The following is a 26,311-nucleotide window of genomic DNA, read 5'->3' as shown; positions in this document are numbered from 1 at the left end:
ACTAAAAGATCCCATTTTAAAGTGAGCTGGGTGTTACCAGGCCTGGCTTCTGCAGGCCTCCCAGCCAGCAACCTCATATCCGTCGGCCTGCTAGGTGGCATATTGCAGACTGTTCCTTTCCCCCGTCTCCCTCCCTCCTTCCCTTCTTTTTGTCCATTGTATCATTGCAGTTTGCATCAAGAATATACTGAAGGAAAACACAAATATTCAAACCATAAAACTAATTTAATTGCTATAGGTAAGTTTCCAATTTGACTATAAAGTTCCCGAAGCCAAGGCTAAAAGAGAAACAGAATCAGCTATGTAATTCTCATTTTCAGAAGGAAGGAAATATATCTATTCCTACGAGGAAGGTCAGTGTTCCTTAGTACTTAATTTGGAAGCCTTTTTACATGGGACTTCATTTAGGGAGCACCAAGAGAGATGGGGACTGAAATTCTTGATTATCTTCCTGTTGTTGAGGCAGAAAGGATTCCATAGGGCTGTCCTTCAGTAAGTCCGAGACCGTCAGGCAGGACTGACCTCCCAGGTCTCCTTAAGCCATGAACTAGGACCAAGGTGAATCCTACCCTACATGTGGCACAGGCAAGAGTGGGCTTTTCTGGGGACAGGGGAAGACCACAGAACCAGGGACAGCAGGGAGGGAAGTGACGGCATGAGCTCCCCTGTCTCCCTACACCCTCAGAGTGGCCTGCCAGCCTGCGGTATGAGCCTGTGACCCAGTGGAGGGACCTTGTCCCCACTGCTTCTTCCCCTTTTTACAGCTCAGATGTGGGAGCATCTTGTCAGTGGTGTAGTAAGCAGACTGGTGGGCCACATGCTCCATCTGCAGTTCCAGGGAGCCACCTGGGAATAATGCCTGCTGCTGAGCATGCAGGGACCTTGGGCTGCGTGAACTTTCAGCTTCCCCTGCTGGGACAGAGGTCGCCATTCTGTGGAAAGTGGAACTGGGATGCAGCCTCATCCTCATTCCAACCAGAGTCAGCCTCCAGAGACCTTTAAGACAGCACCCCTTGGTGCCCCCAGGAATTTGGGTCATGCCAAGTAAAAATAATTCCAAGAGAGGCTGAGGATATGGTTCAAGTATGTAGGTAACTGGAGTCTACTTTGACCCAAAGAGAGAATTTGGGGTACCTAAAGAGATAAAAATTTCATGGGCTTCAAATGGTATCCTGTAAACATTTTTTTCAGGTTCTTTTTTAAAAATAATTTTTTATTTTTCAATTAAATATTGCAGGCCAAGGTCATACAGTGTTATATTATGTTGACATACAGTATTATATTAATTTCAGGTGTACAACTCAGTGATTAGACATTTATATAACTTATGAAGTGATCACCCTGATAAATCTGGTACCCATAGAATATTATTGGTTATATTTCCTATGCTGCATTTTACATCCATGACTGTTCTGTAACAACCTATTTGTACTTCTCTCTCTCTCTCTTTTTTATTTAGTTCTTTTTATAAAGTTTTGTTCAATTCTTTCATTTGGGACAAGTTTCCTTATCTCCTCATTTTGGCAGTCTCCCAGTGTTAATTTTTATGTATTAGGTAGAGCTACTATATCTCCCAGTCTTAGTTGAGTGGTCTTATGTAGCAGGTGTCCTGTAGGGCTCAGTGGCACAGCCTCCTCAGCTGTGCTGGGTGTTTCAGGTGCACACCCCCTACCCCTGTTTGTGCTGTGTGCACTCTCCTGTTGTAGTTGGGCCTTGATTGCTGTTGACACGTCATTGGGAGTGATTTATTTCCAGGCCAGTGGGCTGTGAGGACTGGCCATGACTAGAGTGGTGGATGTGCTGTTCAGAGGCTGACACCACAGCACAGGACTTGCTTCAGCAGGGCTCTGGTGCCTGATGAGTCTGCCCCTGGAGGATGTGACTTATGGAGGAGGTGCTTCAATGTGGTCTAAAGTTGACCTCCTAGTATGTTGCTCTGGAGCCTCCTGGGAATTGCAGGCCAAGGTCATCCACCACCTGTGTCCTGCCCGGGACACCCAGCATGAAATACAGAGTGATCTGCAAATGACTGCTACTTGTGCTAGGCTTGGAAGTGCCTGAGAGAGGACAAGTTGAAGGACAGGTTAGCCTGCCAGAGTGTGTGATGCACGTGTGTATCCATGTGGAATGTGGGGTTAAAAAATGGTTAATAATTGACCAGTTTAGAAAGAATGCTATTATTCCTTCTTTTATTACACTGTTATACTCCTATGCTGTTCTGTCCTGTATTAATATGCTATTATGACTTTTCCACCAAATCACCTCTTTCAGTGTTGAACGCATGAAGTAACATCCATGTTTTCCTCTTGCAGACCGCTGCTCTTCCAGACAAGTGAGCACGTGGCCAGTAGTCCTGCTCTGGGGGACACTATTCCATTCAGCATCATTATTCAGTTTTTGTTCACCAGAGCACCCACTGAGCTGAAATCCCCCTTCCAGGTAATGAAGGAAAGCCACAATCCTGTTAAGAGTTTCCCTCTTTATGAATACAGTGCCCTATTCACTGAAGGCATTTCTGGCCTTCTCTTTGTCCTTTTTAGTCATGGATTTCTGTCTTAGCAGTGAATCACTAAGGAAGGAAAATTCCCATTGCTCTGCAGTGTCAGAAGTACCTGATGAATACAGAATTAGCCCTTTAAATAATAATGACAAGTCATTTATGTTCGTAAAGCTTTTTTGATAGAGACCCTATTTCTTTTGCTGATCCACCTTCAATTGGCAAATCCACAGGGCTCCTTGGGAGTTAGGAAGGTGCCCCAAGGGCTGAGCCACCTTCCCTCAGGCAGGGGTAGGAGGTGATTTCACCTTGGGAATCCTGGAGGGCGCTTTTTGAACCAGCACCTGTGCCATTCACTGAAGAATGTGTGTGCTCTTCCCTAACTGTGTTTCAACCTTCAGAGGGCAGAGTGGTCCCATGCACGCTTCTCCCAGTGGCTGGATGACCACCCATCTGAAAAGGACAGACTCCTCCTCATCAGGTAAAGCCTTGTGTTCCACGAGTACCTGTCTCTTCTAGAAGCCCGGGGAGAGGAGGAGACGCAGGGGAGAGGAGGGAACAGTGCCTGGGTGGGTGTGTACACGTGGTGGCACCTCCTCGCGTCAGGCACCTCACTGCACGGGCACACGCGCTGGAGCACCCGACAGAACCGTTGGGCACAACATTTTTGCTTTCCGGTTCCTTCACTTCCACATCTTCACATCCCTTTGTGCTGCCCCATGCCTGATGCAGCCCTGAGAACTATGCACTTCTGGTTTTGAAAACCAGCTTCAGCTATGAAAAGGCTCCTCATTGTCTTGGCTCCTCATTTTCTGCTTAATTTTTATGGGTTGCAGTTACTGATTTAGTGGAGCACAGATATGAATAAACTTTTGAAAATACTCGAGCATGATGAAGTTATTAGTAGAAAACGAGGACAACCCAGCAGCTATTTAGATACCACGTGCCCTCCTGTAGTGCCCACAAATGAATCTATGTGTGTACCCATGTGCACAGACACACAGACACACCCCTTCCACGCAGCCACGCCCAGGGCGGGAGGTTTTAATGGTCACATATAACTTAGTAAGCATCTCTCTTCCATCAGCATTCTCCTCTGAAATTGTTCTCTCCATGATCTCCAGAGACCTCTTAGCCACCAAACCTAGGCATTTCTGTTCCTACACGGTGCAGCTTTAGCTGGAGTTGACCACTGCTTCCTTCTTGAAACTCCTCCTCCACTCACTGATAGAACACATTTCCTTGATGCTCACTATGTGCCAGGCCCTGAGGACAGAGAGCAAACGGAGACACAGCCCTGCCGTCTAGGAGCTTCCACGACATCACCTTTCTGGCCATTATTTTCCTCCGTCTCATTGGCTGAGTTGACTCTGTCCACTCCTTAAGTGCCGTCGTTTCCCAGTTTGCTCTTGGCTCACTTTCCTTCACATTCTCCCTGTACTTTGGTTCCCACGTGAGCTCATCCAGACGCATGACTCTGGTGGTCTCTTCTGTCCAGTGGCTGCCAGGTCTGCAATTTGCCTTGACTGCCTGAGGCCTTAGGCCAGCAAACTTGCTGTCATATGTCACCACTCAAAGTGACACAGACATCTCACCCAAAAATGTTAAAAATAAATAATCTTTCCTCTCAACTCTGCTCAATGTCCTAGACTCCATGTTTTGGATAAAGTGGCACCATCACTTACCCAGCAAGCTAGAACCTTTAAGTCATCATTCAGCTCCTCATCACCCTCACCCTCCAAATCCATCAGCTGTACCTCTTCAATAGCTCTTGAAACCATTTTCAGTTCTCCCAGAGGGTCCTGATGATGTTGATGGGGGCCACAGCTCCGAGCAAGGCTTTCTTGAGCCTAAGTGCAGGCGATAGTTGCACCCTGAATCATTTACAGAGCTCTCAAAAATGCGGCGTTCAGGCCACAGCCTTGACTACCTGAGAATCTCTGAAGCTGGGACCTGGCCTAGGATTTCTTATAGCTGCCCAGGCAGCTCTGCAGCACAGGTGAAAAGACTGGTGTCAGGTGAAAGACTGCACCCCGGAGGGAGGCTGTGAGAGGTCCTTGAGGAGCATCAGCCCAGCCTCAGAGAGAGGCACTGAGCTTTCGAATCGACTGAGCCAAACCGGTTAGGGCTATTTGTGGATTTTTTGTTCTGAGTCGCAAAGACTCACTCTGCTGCCACCCCCTTGGTACTAGAAGAGTATTTAGAATTTAGTTCATTGAATACAGTTCATTTTTGTTTTCTTAACAAGTTGGAATTAGTTCACAATAGTTGTCCTGCTGTGGACACATCACAAATCATTTTTCTTCTTTTTAAAAATGTCTCCTGGGTGATTTCATCAGCAATGCTGTTGCTAAGCCTATATTTAGCAACTGAAAATCATGCTAAGAAATAATGTCATGCTTTTTAAATAAGGTCTATCCATCTCTCCAAGCGTCTGATAGCAGAATCTTCATGCTCTGAGCAGCGGCTCCTGCTGCCGCCCAGCGGTCGGCCAGGCAGGGAGCTCTGTCCTTGGGCATGTTCCCTCCTGTCTGCTACTGCGAGCTGCCTTTGTCCCTGCATCCAGAGCACCGCTGATGTGTTCTTTCCCCTGGAGATAAACCCGGGGTGAGCATTGCTCTTTAAATGTCAGTAAATTTAGTTTAGCTTCTGGGGCAAACCTTGTTATATACTCTCTGTTCCTCCCAGCACAGTATGCTAGGTTGTCATAAACTAGGACAAATTGAGGATCGTGGGACTGCTGCTGCTGAATGAATAGCAAATGATGAACTCTCTTCTGCCTTCCTGTCTGTTTCCTCCTGACACCAGATGTTTCGTTAGAGCTTGAGTGGATACTGGTCAAGTTGATTTTAAAATTAGAGTAACTACTGACTCCTGGGGCCAAGTGGCACCTACTCAGCTCCCACCAGTCAGGTCCTCCAGACGTGCGTGCCCTCCGGTACCGGTATAAGGCTGCCCCCCCAGGGAAGACTGTGGATCTGTAACTGTTGAATGTGTTCTCAGTAAAGATGAAGACTGAGTTTTTGATGAAAAGATTTCTAAATCTTTGCAGAAGTGTTAGTATTGGCCTCAAGCCCGTTTATTCTTGATGTTTGTAACGGAGCAGCAACTCTTCTTATTGTGACCTTCTTGTCCTTTGCATTTCCTTAGCCTAAGTAGAAGAACACATTTATGATGTCAAAAATGTTTACAGACTTTATTTGCCTATTGGTACTTCTTATAGATACAGTTATCATACCATTCTCAGTGCAGGTGCGTCCCTGGACCCTGCCCTCCTGCCCTGGTCCAGGGCCCACAGATAGGAACCATTTCCTCAAATCCCTGTAGATGGAGGGTAACGATTGGTCTCTCCTCCTGATGTCCCTGTGTCACTAGATACCTACCATTTCTGGAAACTGGGTGCCTGAGATGAGACCAAAAGGGAGGAGAGAGCCAGGGAAAGCGAGGGCTTACCTGCCTATGAAAGCTCGTGGTGGATCTTGGAGTCATTTATGTATTTGAGTACTAAGTACACTGACACTTAGTGCCTGACAAAGTCAATCTTGTGTTCGTTCCATAAAAGCCTCCACAGAGCAGTGTTACCATGTGACAGACTATTCCTCTACTACTTGTTGGCACAATTCCTGTACTAATTTTTTTTTTCAATAAGGGTGCTAATAATCCTTTTTGGTTACAAACCAGAGTTAGGACTGGTTCTTACTTTCAAGAAAGCTGATGTTTTGCTCAAGCAAGTGAAGTAATTTAATAATTGCTTGAAATCTCACTCTGATTTTATGTGGGAGGGCGGCTTTAATCTGTTTTTCTTTTCATAGTTCTGATGGTGTTTTTGACGAATACCAAAAAAACTAACCAAGCTCATTTCTGAACTTTCTTCTACATATTATGTAGTTCATAGGCCTTATCCTTTTGAATGCAAATGAAACTGCTAAATTGATTTTTGTATTGTATTAAAACATATATAATCCATTCACTTCAGAACATTGATATTTCTGAGAATTTCAGTGCGCCAATTTCTTAGATTGATGTCTACAGGGTGTCCCCCCAAAATGTGTACACACTTTGAATAATTATAAAGGCATAATGCATTTCATTTTCAAACTGTAGTAGAATCTGCAACTGTCAACTATTGAAGTGTGTATACACTTTTTTGGATACCCTGTATACAAACACACCCACACCCACATTATTGTCTCAGACAGTTGGGGCCGTTGGGATTTTTCCACTGTGCATAAATCTCCAGGGACTAAATTTTGGGAGGGCCATAGCAACCTGAAGAGTTACTAGAAGAAGTAACTTTTTTCCCCCCATAAAGAAATAGCTTCATTAAAGCCCAGCTCTGACATGAGCTAGGCATCTCACAAAAGATTATTCTCTTGGAGCATTCCATTCCATTTTGCATGCCTTTGCTTCTTTCGAGGACTCCAACAATCATGTTTCTCCTCTACTTTCTCCTGCACTTTTGCTTTCCTTTTCATTAAAGTTCTATCTGCCTGTATTTCTTTTTTTATTTTAAATCTTAATTATTGAAAGTACTTCATATATCCCCCCATTGACCCCTTCTAGCCTGCTCCCAGCCCCAAGCCTTCACCACCTATTGTCAATGTGCATATATGCATACTAGTTCTTTGGTTGATCTCTTCCCCTCCACCCTCCCCTGCCTTCCCTCTGATATTCCACAATCTGTTCCTTGCTTCTATGTCTCTGGATCTGTTTTGTTCATCAGTTATTTTGTTCATTAGATTCCACATGAGTGAGATCATGTGATATTTATCTTTCTCTGACTGGCTTATTTTGCTTAGCATAATGCTCTCCAGGTCCATCCATGCTGTTGCAAATGGTTAGAGTTCATTCTTTTTTAATGCTGTGTAGTATTCCATTGCATAAATGTACCACAGCTTTTTTATCCACTCATCTGCTGATGGGCACTAGGGCTGTTTCCAAATCTTAGCTATTGTAAGTTGTGCTGCTATGAACATAGGGGTGCATCTTCTTTCAGATTGGTGTCTCTGATTTCTTAGGCTATATTTCTATAAGTGAGATCACTGGGTCAAATGGAAGTTCCATATTTAATTTTTTGAGAAAACTCCATACTTTTTTCCATAATGGCTGCACCAGTCTGCATTCCCACCAGCAGTTACTAGGGTTCTCTTTTCTCCACCTCCTAGCCAATAGTTGTCATTTGTTGATTTGTTGATGGTAGCCATTTCTGACAGGTGTGAGGTGATACCTCATTGTTATTCTGATTTGCATCTCTCAGATAATTAGTGACTTTAATCATTTTTTCATATGTCTTTTGGCCATCTGTATGTCCACTTTGGAGAAGTTTATATTTAGGTCTTTTGCCCATTTTTAAATTGGATTATTTATCTTCTTTTTTTTTGTTAAGTTGTATGAATTCCCTGTTTATTTTGGAAATTAACCTCTTGTCGGATATGTCATTGGCAAATATGTCCTCCCATGCAGTGGCCTCTCTTGTCATTTTTTTTTTATGGTTTCTTTTTGCTGTGCAGAAGCTTTTTATTTAGATGTAGTCCCATTTGTTTATTTTCTCCTAAGTTTCCTTTGCCCTCAGAGATCTATCAGTAAACATATTACTATGAGAGATGTCTACAATTTTGCTGCCTATAGCTTCTTCTATGATTTTCATGGTTTCATGACTTACATTTAAGTCTTTTATCCATTTTCAGTTTATTCTTCTATATGGTCTAAGTTGGTGGTCTAGTTTCATTGTTTTGCACGTATCTGTCCAATTTTCTCAGCACCATTTATTGAAGAGACCATCCTTACTCCATTGTGTGCTCTTGCATCCTTTGTCAAATATTAATTGACCATAATGGCTTGGGTTGATTTCTCGGTTCTCTGTTCTGTTCCATTGACTTATCTGCCTGTATTTCTAATTTGTTTTTTATTCACTCATTATATGTTTGTTAAGCACTGGGTCCTGGGTTACATAAATGAATAATACAGCCCCAACCCTCAAAGTGAAGTTACATCGTAAGAGGGAAACTGACCAACGAGCAGGTACACTCTAATGTGGTACAAGTGTAGACGTCTTGCTCAATTACACGGAGAATCTGAGGTCTTCTAAAAGTGTGGTGGGGAGAACAGTATTTAAGTGCTTTATAGATGCATGTAAGACCTGAAAGAGAGCTAAGTCAGAGTAAAATCTTTGCATTCTCATAACTGTATCATGTAGATGTGCAAGTCAGCTCAAATGCAGCCCAGATCATACAGCTGGGTGGGTAGTGGGCCAGAGCCCGATACAGCAGCCTGGCTGCTTAAATAAGGGTGGCCTGCCCTCCTCGTCATGTGATCATACCCTGAGCAGAGCACGGAGCCAGCCGTGAAGGATCCCAAACAGCCAGGGCTGCTGATGCAGAAGGTGCATCGACAGGGTGGCTGCAGTTCTTTTGTGCTGCCTGGATGGAGTAGGAAAGGCTTCCTCAAAAAGAGGGCATTTGAGCGGGGTGCTAAGTAAAGAGCTCTGTAAGGAAGAAGGCAAGGAAGGGGAGGAGCATTCTAAGGATAAGGAAGATCATGAGAAAGGCCTAGGAGAGCGGTCGAAGAGAAACAGGCCCTTTTGTAGCCCTTTTGCTAGGCACAGACGTCTTTGTGTAGTCCTGTTTGCACACACACCCCTGATCTCTCCCGGGGTGGCATTGGGGTAGGACTTGGAGTCACAAGGGGGGTGAAGCTGCTCTGCAATGTGTGTTGGTAACATAAACAATGGGAACTAATGGAGGGTCCTTTTATGCCACAGCAAACTCTAGAACCCAGTAGTAGCACAGACAGGGTTTGGGAAGTGAGTTTACACTCTCCTATTGGGTGTAGGGCATGGCCAGTGATGGACTGCAGACAGAGACTTACTCTAGTGTGGGAGGTCTAGCCCAGGGCGGAGACAGCACTGGGTTGACCATCATCTACAATGCTACAGCAGTGATTAGGACTCAAAATGGCGGGACTCAAACTGCAGCAAAGGGAAGAGGAGGGACTAGATGCGGAAAAACATAAGACAGATTAATAGCACTTGGTAACTGATTATGTGCAGCACTGAAGGAGAGCTTTAAATAGAGGCCCTTGGGAGGTGATGGTGCCTTTTGTTGAAATAGGGAAAGGTGGGCAGAATACTTCCCTAGGGGGTGTCGTCCCCCTCCCCAGGTTTTTTTTTTTTTTTTCTTTGATGACTTCATTTTTTAGAGCAAATTTAGTTCACAGAAGATTTGAGAAAGTACAGAGATTTCCCATACCTCCTCTGCTCCCATATATACATAGCCTCCCGAATTATCCCCATCCCCCATCAGAGTGGTCTGTTCATAACAGTGAACCCACAGACACATCACTATCACCCAAACAAAGCCCACAGTTTACACTAGGGTCCACCATGGTGCTGACATTCATTCTGTAGGTTTGTACTGCCCTAGGCTTCTGACAGGTGAGTTTGAGGGATACTTAGGGGAAAAAGGCCAAAATATCCAGAATGCAGGTAGTAACAGAAATCAGGAGGGAGGTCCGGGCCAGAAATAAGCGACTGGAGATTTAATTATGTATGTAGTGGCTGAGACTGTGAAAGTGGATAGTGGAGTGGGAGGGGCACTGCAGAGTGAGTGTGGAGCTGGCAGACTCCGGGTAAGTACATTCCCCACAGTTAAGTGAAAATAATGAACAAACCTGACCAGGGATTAATATTTTCAGTGTTTGGGAGCAAAACAAGCAGTTGAGAAATACTAGATGGGAGTTGAGATTATGTGAGCTAATGGTATTAACTTACATCTTCGTAGAAATTTTGTAATCTCAGAGCTATGAAACTTTTTAACAATGATAAAAATTTGTTTTACCTGGGACTTAAGTAGACCAATAATAAAAAAATCCGTTAACCATTTTTTTAGCTCCACTTAAACATGATCTAACACTTAGAACATCTGGTTCAGGGTTTGAAAACTTTTTCCATAAGGCCACATACTAAATATTTTAGGCTTTGCAGGCCATATGGCCTCTGCCTACTCAGTGTAGTGTCAAAGCTACCACAGACAATACATAAGTGAACATGCATAGAACGGGATTTGGCCTGTGGGTGGTTGGCTAACCCCCTGATCTAATTCATGAGAACATTATAATCTTAAAAAACTTGCTGGTACCACATACCCTTGACTGAATTCAAAAGTTTGAGCCCAAGAGCAATTTTCCTTGCAGGTTCATCTAATAATAATACAGTGCACACGCTAGGGCCCCCTCCTGAACATGTCTTCCTACGGTGTGAGCTCTCAGTAGGCCCAACCTGCATATGGCTTTTCAGAAGTCTAATAGAGAAATAGAGTACAGGGAGACTGAAAACCACCTCAGAGGTCAGAGCCCGATTGTACAATTAGACCACTACATACAATGCAGACTGAAAAATGGTTTCGTTTTGCACCTTAACCATAGTAACACTACCAATGAATGTTTGAAGGCTGTTGGTCACTCAGCTTAGGGAACTGGGCAGAGCAATTCCAGAAATGGGCTGCTTTCTTTTGTATATTGACACCCTCTAACCTGTTTTATTTGTATAATTTTGACATTGTTTTCATTTTGGTTTTCAGGGGAGCCCTGGAGGCTTATGTTCAGTCAGTAAGAAGTAGAGAAGGCAAAGAATTTGCACCAGTGTATCCCATAATGGTTCAACTGCTTCAGAAAGCTATGTCTGCTCTTCAGTAATAATGTGAAGTATTTCTTAATCTCCATTCGTTGCTAACCCAAAGACAGCTAGTATTCACTGTTTTAAGAATGTAACCAACTTTTCTGTATTCTCTATTGGTCTTTTTCTGTTGATCTCTTCAGCCCTTCTAATTAAGTAGCATAAAATGTCAAAAATCACCATCACCTTCAAACACTAGGGGCCTGATTTTCCAGAAAGATTTTCCAACTCTTTTCTCTCCTTTCAGACTTTTCTACAAAGCTAGCTAAAATTCCTTTCCCATCACATAACTGAGCACCCACTGCTTTTTAAGGTATATGGCCAGGTAATAAACAGTAAGTACCCTGCTTCCCCCAACCTACTTTCTTCCTCACTAGGTATATAGCCAGTGGTTTCCACGTCTGCATATTAGAACCAGTGAGGGAAGCTCTTAAAAAGCTTAATATTAATTGATTTGTACCCCATATTAACACATTTGGGGTAGGAGCCAGGTATTAGTATTTTTAAAAAACATTTCCAAGTGTTTCCAATATGCAATAAAGTTTGGGAACCACTGGCATATCCTAAAAGCAAAGATGTAGAGCTAAATGTTTAAATACTGTATGTCATACTGTATCTGTAATAAAGCTAGAGCAAGCTGTCTTTACACTGTCATTTTATTAAAAGCAGACTTTTGCAGCTGTTAAACTTTGTAACAGAGATGCCAAGTTATAAATAAAAACAATTTTTGTTTTACAAAGGTTCCGATAGTACATAATCTAGGTCATTATTTTTCTATTGCCCTTGTCCTGTTAACATTTTACTTTTAACTTAATGCTTAAAACCTCATCAACTTATTTTCCATCCCGGAGCCTGATAGTCTGGCATCTCATACATAAATGTTCAGTCAAAATCAATCAGCAGAAGTCAGAGATAAACAATTTTTTTTCATTTTATTTGAAATAATATACAAGAATATAGTGTGCAAAATTTAGGGGCAACATCATGAAGTGTAATGAACTGAAATCAATTTTACAGCTGTGATTCCTAACCAGAAACACCACTTGGTAAGTAACATGAAAAGCCATGATTGTAGCTCAGAGCAAAAGCAGCTGTATTGCCAATGTATTTGCTCTAATTTCAGACAGTTGGAGGAAAGTAAAGTGCAAGTGTTGCACTGCAGTAAGTGCAAAGTCTGCCCCCACCATAAAGATATGATGACAAAATAACATATTTAAGATATGTAGCTGAGGAGATACAGAACACAAAGTTTAAAAATACAATGGTATCAACTGTTAATAGCACCATTACAGTGACTATATCTCAATGCTATTAACTTCACCTTGGCCTGGGCTAGGTCTCCACTGGAAAGAATGGATGGGTGCTGCCACCTGGTGCAGACACTCAGCATGCTCGGGTAACTGCAGCAGGTGGCCCTTCGCTGGGAGGCTGACACCAGCCGCCTGCCTGCCACACGTTCTGCTAGCCTCTTGGCACTGGCCAGAGGAGGGGCTCCTGTGTTTGGCACAGATGCTGAGCCACGTGGTGGTTGCTCAGAAAGGCCAACTCCCAGCTTCTGTTTCATTCCATTATGTATACAATACAGATTAATAAGCAGTAAGGAGCCAATGTATAAACAGCAGTTACATATTTTTAAATTCCCCTTTTGTACAATTTAAAATAAAACATGTATACACTTCTCCTCTTTCTACTGTACTTTAGCACCACAGGATTTAAATTTTCAAGCCTATATTACCTGATAGACATGTGAAATTTGGAAGAAAAATAAGGCAATTTGGTTTACAATGTTGATAGTTTTAGCTTACTTAATGCTCTAATGGAGAAAGCAAATCCTCACTCTTATTATTAAATCATTTCAAGACCAATGCTATCAGTATCTTATGGTCACACGAATTCCGGACAAATGGTGAGACCACGTCCTCTTAAGTCTTCCCATCAACAGTCTATGTTTATGCAAATGCAGACTTAATATAAGCATCCTGGTTTAATGTTGCTGTGAGCCCTGTGGAGATAAAATGAAAATTCCGTGAATGTTTACAAATCAGTAATTCTACAAATGAAAGCTAAGATGAATAATGTTTATAAGCTTACTTTTTAAAAATCACTTTCTCAGAGGTGGGCATTTTAAGTTAGTTCACTAATATCTGATTGCTCAAGCATCAAAAAATTTATGAAAATGAAGAGAGAAATGAACTAGGATGTGCAGAAAAAGGGATGTAGGTAGAGCCCTACACCCTGCATGGAGTTCTAAGGAAATCAAGAACTTCAAAAATCCAGTTCAGCTACCCTTTAATATTGGAATCTGATCACTACTTCCTTAAGATAAATTCTTGAAAACTTTCAACATCTGTGAACTGTAAGCTACTGTAAAGAAACAGACAGAAACATAGCCCTCCTGTTGCAAACTGATGTCTTCCCTTCGTTTTTAGGTATTTCAAATTGAACTTGTTCTGTTCTATCATGTTACATTTTCTTGTAATTAATCTAAAACACTTAAAAGATGCCAGTCTAGTAATGGAAAAGTTCTAAGAATCAGGTCTATCAAGGTAGCATTATTATAATGCAAACTTTTTACCACTCTTTCCAGGTTTTTTTATTTCTTCTTTCCTGGGGTTTTTAATCTAGAAATTATATACATATGTCAGAAGTCCCATGAAGGTTGGGTAATGTACCCTACACCTCCAACACCTCTATCACTCACCAATTAAGAAAAACAAAAGGCTGTTGAGACATACCATCTCCAACTTAGAAAAAAATCCTACTAATGACACTGAGTTAATTAACACCCATTTTTCAACCCAACTAGAAATAAATACTACATTCCAAAATTATTTTTATACCTCAACATTTCCGGACAAGCATTCTTCTTAAGCATGTCTGACATTTCTACCTTCCATGCTCAAAGAGTAAGTGGCACTGAGTGATGAAAAGGCAGGCTGCCTGATAGGATGGTATAAAAATATTACTAGGTTTTGAAGTACAAAAAGGCTGAGAAACAGCACCAACACCTTTTAAAGGTTATAACAACTGCTCCAACATGCCAGAACAATTCTGGGGGAAGAGTGAAGATAATGTTAAGCAACTACTTGTTGAAACATACTGAATTGGTTCTTTTCCTTTTCCAACAGTCAGGATTTAAACGTTTTTGTTCTTCAGCCAAAGCCTTTGCTTCTAACGTATACATCCTTCTCTCTTCATTCTTCATTTTCTTCCACCTGTCACCAAGGATCACACTTATGGCTCTGTAAAAATAAATATTTACACCATGCTGAAGATAAGAATTTTTCACAAAACTCAAGTGCTGCTACTTCAGGAAGAAATATAAAGAAAAAAGAAAAGAAGACAAAAATCATCCAACACAGAGGAGGGAAAAGGTCAAAACTACAGTAGTCATTTCCAGTAAAATCTCAAGTTATATGGTCCGTTCATCATAATCTTGGCAATTAAAGCCTCCTGGAATAGTGCCAACATTTCCAATTGTCAAAGGACATGTAAAATGGCTTAAAAAATGGATGTTCTACCAAGCTCAGATTTAAAGAAAAAAGTTAAATATTTCACAGAAATGGTTTAAATTACTGTTGGATCTATCCTGGTACACTGGTTTTTAAAAGATGTTTAGGATATCAAGGCAGACAGTATTCAGTATCAGCAGCATAAATTATTCATCTTATATTAAAAGCTATTCTTACTTTGTGCCCATAACCTGTCAAATGATGATGATTAAAACAAAAGTCTTTTTCATTCATGCAACCACAGTGAAAATGTGGCAGTAACTATGTACACATTACTGTTTACCTTCTTAGACAAGACCAAATAAACCTTAGGCAATATTTGTATTTATCACTTGAGAAAACTGGATAAACTCCAAGGGGAAAGAAGTCAAACTGGTAAGACATTATGATAGAAATTTAAAGCTAGAATCTGTATTTGTTAATCTGCTCCCAAACCTACTAAAATAGTCTCATTCAGGAGTAGACATAAACCATTTTCCTTTTATGAAGAGCTTTGAACTATAAATTTCATGACACTCATAGAAAACAAAGTCCTGGAATGACTGCAGGAAGTATATACAAATGATTCTACATTAATTGACAGGGAAGCTAGAGATCCACATCTGAACTTTAGAGAAACAGTAACTATAGAAACACTGCTAAAAAAAGTAAATGTGCAGCAAAAACTTTAATCCAATCAAACACTGCTGCATCCCCCTTTATTAAAATAAAAGCCAGTTTTTATAGTCTCTAGGTTAAAGGTACCACATAATGGTTGATACATTTAACAGTTAAACCAATAAGAAATATTCAAATATGTATCAATTCTTAAATCAGAAATGCATTTGATGTAGGAAGGTTCTCTTTTAAAATTAAGTTCATGAAAACAGATTGGTGGTTACTAGATTCAGGGACAAAATAGGTAAAGATGGTCCAAGGGTACAAACTTCCATAGTTACAAAGTCCTGGGGATGCAATGTACAACAGAGTGACTTACTGTACTGTATTGCTTATTTGAAAGTTGCTAAGAGAGTGGATCTTAAAAATCCTCATTACAAGGAAAAAAAATTAGTGTGGTGATGGATGTTTACTAGATTTATTGTAGTGATCATTTTGCAAGATATACAAATATTAGAGGCCCGGTGCATGAATTCATGCCGGGGGGAGGGACCACAGGAGGTTGGCCAGCCACAGGAGGTTGGCTGTGGGAGTGCACTGACCACCAGGGGGCAGTTCCTGCATCAAGTGTCTGCCTCCTGGTGGTCAGTGCACGTCATAGCAACCGGTCATAAGTCACTTAGGCTTTTATATATATATTAGAGGCCCAGTGCACAAATTTGTGCACAGGTGGGGTCCGGGTGGATCGGGGCTGGGCCTGTTGGGAGGAGATGGTGTAAGGTTGGCCTGCCGGCCCGCCCCAATTGTGGCCAATCAGGGCTGGGCTGGCTGGGGGAAGGGACTGCAGGTGATTGGCCGGTGGGCCCCACCCCCAATTGGGGTTGGGGGGTGATTGGGGCAGGGCCGGATATGGGGAGGGGCGGTGGGCCAGCTGGGGGATGGAGGGTGCCATTCGGGGGCCAGCAGCCTGGGAGAGGGCCCATGGGCTGTTGGCCAGCTGGCCCTGCCCCTGATGGGGTCGGGGGACCGATCTGCAGGAGGTTGGCAGCCCAGCCCCACCCCCTATGGAGTGGGAGGGGTGTGCGATCAGGGGCAGGCCGGCCAGGAGGGAGGGGCTGTGGGCCTATTGTGGTGGGGCAGGCTGATCAGGGGCAGGGCTAGTGGGGGTGAAGGGAGGGTGTGTTTGGCCGGCGGCCAGCTCTTGATTGGGGTGGGAAAGTCCAATTAGGGGCAGGCTGGCAAGGGGGAGGGGCCGCGAAAGTTGGCCGGCCGGCCCCACCCTCCTGATCGGGCTGGTTTGCTGGCCACAGTGGACGTCATAGCAACCAGTCATTATGGTCCTTATGGCCATTGGTCTCTGGCTATATATATATATATATATTGAATCATTTATACACCTCAAACTAATATAATGCTATTAGAGGCCTGGTGCACGAATTTGTGCACGGGTGGGGTCCAGCTGGCCCACCTGGATGGAGGCCCATTGGGCCAGGCTGGTGGGGTGGGGGGGGGGGGGAGGGGCCGCGGGTGGTTGGCCAGCAGGCCCTGCCTCCAATTGGGGTGTTGGGGGCCCATCTGGGTGATCAGGTTAGTTGGCTGCCACAGTGCGCGTCATAGCCACCGCTCGTTCTACTGTTCCAGTTGTTGGGCTTTTTATATATATATAGATATCAATTACATCTCAAATCCCATATAATAAAAGGCTAATATGCAAATAGACCGAAAGGCAGAATAACAGGTCGCTATGATGCACACTGACCACCAGGGGGCAGACGCTCAATGCAGGAGCTGTCCCCTGGTGGTCAGTGCACTCCCACAGGGGGAGCACCGCTCAGCCAAAAGCCGGGCTCATGGCTGGGGAGCGCAGCGGCAGGAGCCTCTCCCGCCTCCACAGCAGCGCTAAGGACCCCTCGGCGGACATCCCCCGAGGGGTCCTGCACTGCAAGAGGGTGCAGGCCGGGCTGAGAGACATCCCCTCCCCGCAAGTGCACAGATGTCATGCACCAGGCCTCTAGCTTATGAAACATTCAACCCTGATTATTTGATGTGGATAATCATTTGACTTCTCATGATATCATGGGTAAAGGAAATGGTAGTTTTTGATTGTCAGGAAACTAGGAAGATGGAAGAAGATATTTTCACCCATGCAGAACTTGGACGGTTTGAGAGGGAGTGAGCTGGAGAGGATTCTAAGAGATGAGGTAAGTGTATAGCAAACAGAATAGGAAGGACAAGAATTAATTTTTATTCCAGAGCTCTACTGAGGATACTTTTAGGTTTAGTTTTGACAAATCATTGCCAATTCCTGCACATTCCATACTCTGACACAATTGTTAAATAAAAAGATCTGATGCAAGAAAGTGCCAGTCATTTCTACAAAGTTTTTCAATAAGGACGGAATTGTCAGTTGTTAAACCTCAGTCCTTTAACAGGTGAATGATATTTACTACTACTTTAGAAAGCAGGTCCTCACCACTCAGTGCCTAATACCTAGGCATTATGTATAAAATTTATAATGCCTAGCTATAATAAAATAACTAGAGGCCCAGTGCACGAATTTGTGCACGGGTGGGGTCCAGCCGGCCCACCCTGGTTGGGGCCAATAGGGCTGGGCCAGCCAGGGGGAGGGTCTGCAGGCAGTTGGCAGACCAGCCCCACACCCGATCAGTGTGGGGGGGCAATTGGGAGTGGGGCCGGCCCCAGGGGAGGGGCCACTGGCAGTTGGCCAGCTGGCCCCACCTCCTGGTCAAACTCCTGGTCGAACTCCCAGGCAAGGGGACAATTTGTATATTAGCCTTTTATTATATAGGATTATAACCCTAAAAATTCCACTTAAAACTTTTACTTTGAAGTCAACCTAAGAAAACAAAGAATTCAATAATAAAAGCTATTGAAGAATAAGTTTAACTGCACTAGTTCCTGTGAACTACATTGAAGTGTTATCCAATTATTAGAATAATCACTATGTTTACCTGTTATCTTTCCCTGGATACATCTGAGTATATTCAACTCTGTATTTTTTGGCAAAAAGCATGAAGGCATTCATTGGTCTTTTGCACTTGTTAGGAGAAGTGGCACTCACAGTCCCTGAGCTGTGATTTTTGACAGCTTTAGCATACAAAGAACTGGAAGAGAGCTGTGATGATCCAGGTGAGCCACAGTTTTTACTGAATCCAGATCTTGCAAAGTCTTGACCTCCAGGTCCTCCACATGACAGAGATGCACGACGCTGACGAGCCATACTACTTAGCACATAGACTGCAGAAGAATCCATAGGTGTGAAGTCATAGCTAAAAAAATAAAACAATGGTTTTAATTCGACTTAAAAACCTTTAGCATCTAATTGGGAATTTCAATGTATTTCCCCGTATGTCACCAGCACTAACAACTTCACCATTGGTAGTTACTTATAAAATGAAAACTGATGTATACACTGACTCCACATACTTTATTCATAGCTAGTCTCTCTTTCAGATCCCAGACACCCATTTATTCTTACTTTAGATCCATTTTTTAAAAACAGTATTTTTTTTATTTCTTTTTTTGAGAGAGAGAGATGAAGGGAGAGGGATAGAGAGGTAGAAACATCAATGAACTGCCTCCTGCAGGCCCCCTAATAGGGATCTGCAGGCCCCCTAATAGGGATCGAGCACAAAAAACAGGTAAACAGGTATGTGTCCTGACCGGGAATCAAACTGGTGACCTTTTGGTTCATGGATAAGATGCTCAACCACTGAGCACACCAGCCGGGCTAGAATTCACTTTTTGACAAATTTTATAATCTAATTTCTTGGCCTACAGAAGCCTAAAATTAGAAAATTAACAGAGTGGAAAGCATATACAAGGTCTAAAGACTACAGTTAAATGCAGCTAAAAGAACTTTAAAATGCATAGTAATCTGTGTCATTTGTTTAGTCATACATCAATCTTCCCCAAAAGCCACTCTATATTATAACATATTCTAATAATTTAATAGGTACTCAATGGAGGCATCTATTATTGCATACTAAACCTGGAATCTTTATAAGTTACTGGCTTGAATCCTAGTTCTGATACTAACTGGCTATCTTAGGGGAATATTCTTTTTCCCTCTCTCAGCTTTAGTTCCCTCTGTAAAATGAGAATATAATCTACTAACGGGATAGTGAAAATTAAATAAGCTAACATATGCATGGTGCTCGTTTAGTCATATTACTTGAGCAGAAATGTCAACTTCACAGAGTAATTGTTTTAAACCTGCCTGATGCCTAGGAGACTGGCCTCAATTCTCAATGTCTCGAATGGGCTTCTTCAAATCATGCTCTCACTTAAAAACTTCCTTTCACACAATTGTGTTTAAGAACTTACCAACTTCTTGCTGACTTCTGTTCCTTACTAAGCTAGAATCTACTCAAATGCCTTCCCTGAAGAGCATGACTCCGGACTTGCCCCAAGTCTCCAAGTGGGACCTGGAAATTGATTCTGGGGTTCCTGGTTTCCTCGCAGACCGTTTCTTATTTCTGCCTTTCTTTCCCTTCTGGCCTTCCTTGTACCAGGCAACATCTCCTTTAACACCCACTCCCAAACCCGCCCACCAAAAGTCAATCCAATCCACAGTGAAAATATAGTCAGGTTCATAGTTCTCAACTTTTTCATGGTTTCTCCTAGATCAAACTGCCTTATAGGGAGGAGGAAACGGGTGTTGCTGTCACTCCAGAGAAAATAAAACTAATGTGTGACTGCTACACGGTGGGACCCAGCGGTAAGAACTTGCCATCCTGCCCTAACTGGTTTGGCTCAGTGGACAGAGCGTCAGCCTGCAGACTGGAAGGTCCCAGGTTCGATTCTGGTCAAGGGAATGTACCTTAGTTGCAGGCACAAACCCAGTAGGAGGTGTGCAGGAGGCAGCTGATTGATGTTTCTCTCTCATCAATGTTTCTAACTCTCTATCCTTCCCCCTTCCTCTCTGTAAAAAAATCAATAAAATATATTAAAAAAAACAAAAAAAAAACTTGCCATCCTGGAAAAACAAATTAGGTAGCCAAATGTCCCTTTTTGCTTAAAAAAATGAAGTCTTGCACTATGCAATATTTGATATATGTTATGAAGCATAAAAATAATGCAAAACGAATTAAGAAAATATTTCTAATATCACCCAAGTTCCATATCTGCCACCATCCAGAGATAAAACCATGGATTATCATTCCCTTTTTGATAACTTGATTGTAAAAATAGTGCATTACTCATTTATATGAACAAAAAATACTAAAACAGCAGTAATTATGTTAATGTTAATTTATTATATACTAGAGGCCCGATGCACAAAGATTTGTGCAAGAATGGGCCTTCCTTCCCCTGGCTGCCAGCACCGCCTTCGCTCTAGCTGGAGCTGCCTTTCCGCCTTCCCACGCTGCCCAGAGGCCTGGAGCTGCTGGGGTGGTGCAGAATGCCTGCATCCCGCCCCGCCCTGGCCGCTGGGAGCCTATGTATGCAAATTAACCTGCCATCTTTGTTGGGTTAATTTGCATACTCACTTGATTGGCTGGTGGGCATTGTGAAGGTATGGTCAATTTGCATCTTCCTCTTTTATTAAAGTGTAGATAATAATTTTATATATATATATATATATATATATATACACACACATACTAGAGGCCCAGTGCACTAAATTCCTGCACGGGGTGCAGGGGGTGGTCCCTCAGCCTGGCCTGCACCCTCTCACAATCTGGGACCCCTCAGGGATGTCCAACTGTCGATTTAGGCCTAATCCCAGTTATCCCTGCGGGATCAGGCCTAAACTGTCTGTCAGACATCCCTCTTGCAATCCAGGACCGCTGGCTCCTAACGGCTTGCCTGCCTGCCTGATCGCCCCTAACCGCTTGCCTGCCTGCCTGATCGCCCCTAACCACTCTGCTTGCCTGCCTGATCGCCCCTAACCGCCTCTGCCTCAGCCTCCCCAACCGCGGCTTCGTTCAGAAGGTCGTTCGGCTGTCTGGTCTAATTAGCATATTACACTTTTATTATTATAGATAATATTATATAATAATACATAATATTTTGTTTTGCAGAAAGACTTAAAATAGCAGGCCTAATTGCTATCCTTTCAAAGATTTACTTAGAAGGTTGGCCCTTGATTAACCTGGATTTCGGGAAGGTTCCCATCATTCCCACAACTGAGAGGAGTGGCTCACTGTGTCTAAACTGTGTGCACAAACAATATGGTTCACCCCAAAAACCTGCTTCCCTTTTGGAAGTTTGAAACTGTGGTATGTACCATCCTGAGGCGGCCTACATTATCAGCTCCCAAATAGCCCTAGCTGGTTTGGCTCAGTGGATAGAGTGTTGGCCTGCGGACTGAAGGGTCCTGGGTTTGATTCAAGGGCACATGCCTCATGCCCAGTGTGGAGCATGCAGGAGGCAGTCAATCAATGATTCTCTCATGACTGATGTTTCTCTTTTTCTCTCCCTCTTCCTTCCTCTCTGAAAAAACAACAACAACAAATACCTGATGCCGAGGTCAGTGTTGCTAAATGGTTAGAGCAGTGGTCAGCAAACTGAGGCTTGCGAGCCACATGCAGCTCGTGAGCCGCGGTTTGCCACTCTGTTGACTAATGAGTTTGCTGACCACTGCCTTAGGGAAAAACACTTAAAAGACATTTTAATAATGTACTAATGTCTTTAAAACTGAAGTCAAAACTTCTGGGTAAGGGTAATGCCTTACGCAGTGGTCGGCAAACTCATTAGTCAACAGAGCCGCAGTTTGCCAACCACTGGGTTAGAGTGTTGGTCCATGCTCTGAAGGGTTGAGGGTTCAATTTCCAGTCGGGGCACATACCTGGTTTAAAGGTTCGCTCTCTGGCCTCGTTGGGGCACAGGCGGGAGGCAACCAATCAATGTCTCTCACATCTCACATCAATGTTTCTGTTTCTCTCTCTCCCCTCTCCCCCTTCTACTCTCTCTAAAATCAATGGAAAAAAAAAACAAACAAACAAAAAACCCTGCTGAGTGTCTAACAAGATTCCCTGACAGATAACATTTCATGCATGTCACAACTCACTGCTGACAAGAAATAAGCATGTCTTGTATGAGTCCACTGGGGAAGGACTCCTGGGAGCCCGGCTTCTCCCAGATTTCACCCCATGCCTTTCATTTTCCCCCAGTTTTGCTTTGTATCCTTTCACTGTAAGAAATCAGAGCCATATGACTATATGCTGAATCCTGTGAGTCCTAGTGACTCATCAAACCCAGGGGTGGTCTTGAAAACCTCCAGCATAATTGTATATGTATTACATATACTATATAAATATTATCCTCCTATGTAATAAAAGGATAGATAATATGCAAATCGACCGAATGGTGGAACAACTGGTCACTATGACGTGCACTGACCACCAGGGGGCAGGTGCTCAACCAGAAGCTGGGCTCACTGGCAAGCGCAGCGGTGGTGGTGGGGAGCCTCTCCTCCCTCCACGGCAGTGCTAAGGATGTCCCCCTGCCGGCTTAGTCACACTACCCAAGGGTGAGAGGGCACAGGTCAGGCTGAGGGACCTCCCCCCGAGTACACGAATTTCATGCACTGGACCTCTAGTCTATATAATAAAAGCCTAAGTGACTGTTATGGCAGAACGACCAGAACAACCGGCCGCTATGATGCGCACTGACCACCAGGGGCTAGATGCTCAATGCAGGAGCTGTCCCCTGATGGTCAGTGCACTCCTGAAGCCAGGTTCACAGCTGGCGAGCAGTAAGGAGCAAGGGGTCCCGGACTGCGAGAGGGCGCAGGCTGGACTGAGGGAACCATCCCCTCCCCCAGTGCACCAGGCCTCTAGTATAATACAAACGTAATTACATTTATAATTTTACTGCATGTATTTTCTTCTTTCTTCCCCCCCACCCCCGCACTGATTTTTACGGAGAATGGAAGGGAGGGGGAGAGATAAAGAGAAACATCCATGTGAGAGAGACACATCAATTGGTTGCCTCCCACATGCACCCGGACCCAGGCCGGGGATCAAGCCTGCCGGGGTAACATGCCCTTGACTGAAATCGAGCCTGTGACCCCTCAATTCGAGGGCAGATGCTCTAACCACTGAGAAAACTGGTTAGGGCTATATATATTTTCAAAGAACATCTGATTCCATAAAACAATAGATCCATACTGTATATTTCTGAGACTAATTTTTACTTAATATTATTTCTAAAACTGATCCAGGTTTTAAAATGTATAGCTAAGGTTCATTAATATTCCACTGACATAGAATTCCGTTGTACGATTATATCACAATTTATATATTTACTCCCCAGCCAATAGTGATATTGTTTCCAAGTTTTGCTATCATGAGTAATACAGCTATGAACTTATTTATACATCTCCTATAGCACATGTCTACAAGAGTTTATTTCTCTAGTTTATTCCTCTACAGAGGAATGGGATTACTGATATTCGGTGTTATAAAACAAAGCCAAATTATCTTCCAAAATTTTACTTACACTCTCACCAAAACGTAAGAGTTATCACTAATCTACATGTTAAAAATTAAGAGTATCAGACCTTAAAGTACTGTCTCATTTTTTAGTTTTTCAAAGGGTGTAGATGAGGATGTAATCAAATGGCATTTAGACTCCAATCTTACAGATGTTATTGAGCATATGGCCTGTGCTTTTTAAAATAGTCTTACTAATTCTTTTTTTTTCCTTTTAAGTATATTTTATTGATTTCAGAGAGGAAAAGGAGAGGGAGAGAAACATTAATGATGAAAGAGAATCATTGATCAGCCGCCTCCTGTACACCCCACACTGGGGATCGAGCCTGCAACCTGGGCATATGCCCTTGACCAGAATCGAACCCAGGACCTTTCAGTTTGCAGGCCAATGCTCGATCCACTGAAGCCAAATAAGCTAGGGCTTCCTTATTCTTTTGATAAACAAATATATTTACCTTATATTTTATTATTACATTAAATTGAGTGAAATAAAATCTGTAAGATAGCAGGCAGGAACTCTTGAGAATTCTCTACCTAAAACCTCTAGATTTGATAATTAGGTTAAAGAAAGAATGAGTCTTAAAATCCCAGATATCTATCTACATACAAACTTTCTCTGGATACCTCCTGGGAGGTTGGACAATTGTCCTTTTAAAAGTTCTTTTAAAATTCTGAAAGTTTTAAAGATTTAACCTCTTAAATATTTGACTTAGCAATCATTAGGGAGGTTTAGGGTAAACTTTTAACAGAAAAAAAGATAATTAGTGCAGTATTACCTTTTAAATGTATCAAAAACACCTGAATCATCAAAATTAATGGCATCGGGGTGTCCAGGAGGTAGACATACATCACCAATATGAATTTCACAACATGGAATGCCATGCTGTACCACAGTCAAACTTGGATAAAACGATGACCAACCTAAAGTTAAATCAAACAATAGTTGCATCAAGGATGGGGATTGATTGACAGAAAGCACCCAAATTATTTATTATAAGAGAGACATATCATTTCTGAGTCTTAAAAATTTAAGTCGAGATTTTTCAAATACAAGTAATTTATATTTGCCATAAAGTCAACTACAAGTATTTACTTTAAGCAATGCACTAACACTCCAAAATGTAGTTTAATTTAGCATTTTATTAATAGGTTCTATCAATCAGCATAAATGAAGATAAGTGAGACTATGAAATACTCTTGAAGCATTATGTGTAACATGGTGGTATTGCAGTAAGGCTCTGAAGTGCTTTGGGTATACAGCGTATTACTAGGATTAGTAATCCTAAACCAAAATGCAATTACTAAAATACTCCATACTCCACACTATATACCAAGATATTCATGCTACATGAATTGAAGTTTTTGATAGCCACAGGAAGTAGAGCTCAGTGACTACCACTAAGACATTTAAGCATCATAAGGCATTTCCTAAGATAGTTTTATTTAGTTTGGAATTTTCCCTTCAAATTCTTTTTCTTAACCACCAAAGAATTATGCCACAAGACATATTATACATTTAAGATTTCTTTTAAAAGTTACTACAAATTCAAATTGAAGCCCTACCTTTATTTTTAACATAGAAAGGGTGGTCCAGCTTACACTCTACAGTTAGTAAACCATCTTCTACTGTACCAGGATCAAAAGTTAACTTCAGTACAGACTCGCCAAATGATACACTTTCTTCATGTGATAACAGCTTTAGACCATCGGAACCATAGCCCTGAAAATACATGCATATATTAAATGAATTGGCAACATTCAATTTAACACATAGTGAAGTTCCTACTACAGTTAAGATTTTGTAGAAAAGGTAAAAATAAACAAAAAGGATCCCTGTCTTTATGGAGCTTTTGACCCAGTAGTGAACAAAGGCACATATATAAATCACTACAACATAAGGCAGAGTGGAATAAACATTTTAGTTCAAGTATAAATAATGCTAATACAATTTAATTAAATCCGAGAGAGAGAGAGAGAGAGAGAGAGGGAGGTGTATCAGGGAGGCTTTCGATTCCCCTTTGAACTGGGATTTAAAACAAGAATGAAATTTAGAAAGGTAGAAGAACATGCCTTACACCAGGAATAGTTATAATAAACAACTGCTTTGGGTAGTGCTGAGTATTTTCTAAAAATACAAGATGAATTCAAAGTTGGGACAAGTACTGAAAAGGAGGAGCCACACCAGTTAGTAAGTAAAGAGCCTTAGAGACAGGCAAAGTGCGCCAATTTTCCTTTGTGAGGGTATTGGGAAGTCAATAAAAGTATTTTTATTAATATGATTGTTCATTTTAAGATGATAAATGACTTCAGAATAAAAGTTACCTCTAATATTCAATTTATTTCAAAATATAATGAGAGAAGCCCATCAGTCTTGAATTGACAAGTACAGTAGTGGTAGAACCAGGCTAAATTTAAATTCAACAAATATTTATTAAGCATTTAGGACATGCCACGTACTAGACTCTGAAAAGATAATCAACAACACACAATCCCTACCCTTAAATTCACAGAAAAACGAGAAAGACATGCCAACACCTAGCTATAATATCCAATTATTATTACATCTAGTGCA

The 26,311-nt window shown here is 42.3% G+C and overlaps 2 protein-coding genes across 6 annotated transcripts in view; one reads left to right on the top strand and one right to left on the bottom strand.

Moving 5' to 3' along the window:
• Positions 1-11,910, top strand: part of COG5 (component of oligomeric golgi complex 5) — a 215,715-nt gene extending 203,805 nt beyond the window's left edge. For both annotated transcript variants that reach the window (XM_054726639.1, XM_054726638.1), the window contains 3 exons: positions 2,313-2,439; positions 2,899-2,978; positions 11,074-11,910. In XM_054726639.1, coding sequence (XP_054582614.1) covers positions 2,313-2,439; positions 2,899-2,978; positions 11,074-11,188 — 322 coding nt within the window. In that variant the 3' untranslated portion in view covers positions 11,189-11,910. The remainder of the gene's footprint in view (positions 1-2,312; positions 2,440-2,898; positions 2,979-11,073) is intronic.
• Positions 11,911-12,081: 171 nt separating this feature from the next.
• The window catches only part of HBP1 (HMG-box transcription factor 1), a 34,217-nt gene continuing 19,987 nt past the window's right edge, over positions 12,082-26,311 (bottom strand). For 3 of the 4 annotated variants that reach the window (XM_008150028.3, XM_008150034.3, XM_054726640.1), the window contains exons 7-11: positions 25,303-25,459; positions 24,516-24,660; positions 18,250-18,567; positions 14,269-14,410; positions 12,082-13,170 (exon numbers count right to left, since the gene is read on the bottom strand). In XM_008150028.3, the coding sequence (XP_008148250.1) occupies positions 13,153-13,170; positions 14,269-14,410; positions 18,250-18,567; positions 24,516-24,660; positions 25,303-25,459 (780 nt within the window). In that variant the 3' untranslated portion in view covers positions 12,082-13,152. Of the gene's footprint in view, positions 13,171-14,235; positions 14,411-18,249; positions 18,568-24,515; positions 24,661-25,302; positions 25,460-26,311 lie in introns of those variants that run through there. The other variant, XM_054726641.1, reaches the window with a different exon arrangement.

The sequence above is a fragment of the Eptesicus fuscus genome, chromosome 14 (genome assembly GCF_027574615.1).
Source record: "Eptesicus fuscus isolate TK198812 chromosome 14, DD_ASM_mEF_20220401, whole genome shotgun sequence".
NCBI lineage: Eukaryota > Metazoa > Chordata > Mammalia > Chiroptera > Vespertilionidae > Eptesicus > Eptesicus fuscus.
Note: the sequence above shows the minus strand (reverse complement) of the source record. Positions and strands in the feature narration are given on the sequence as shown.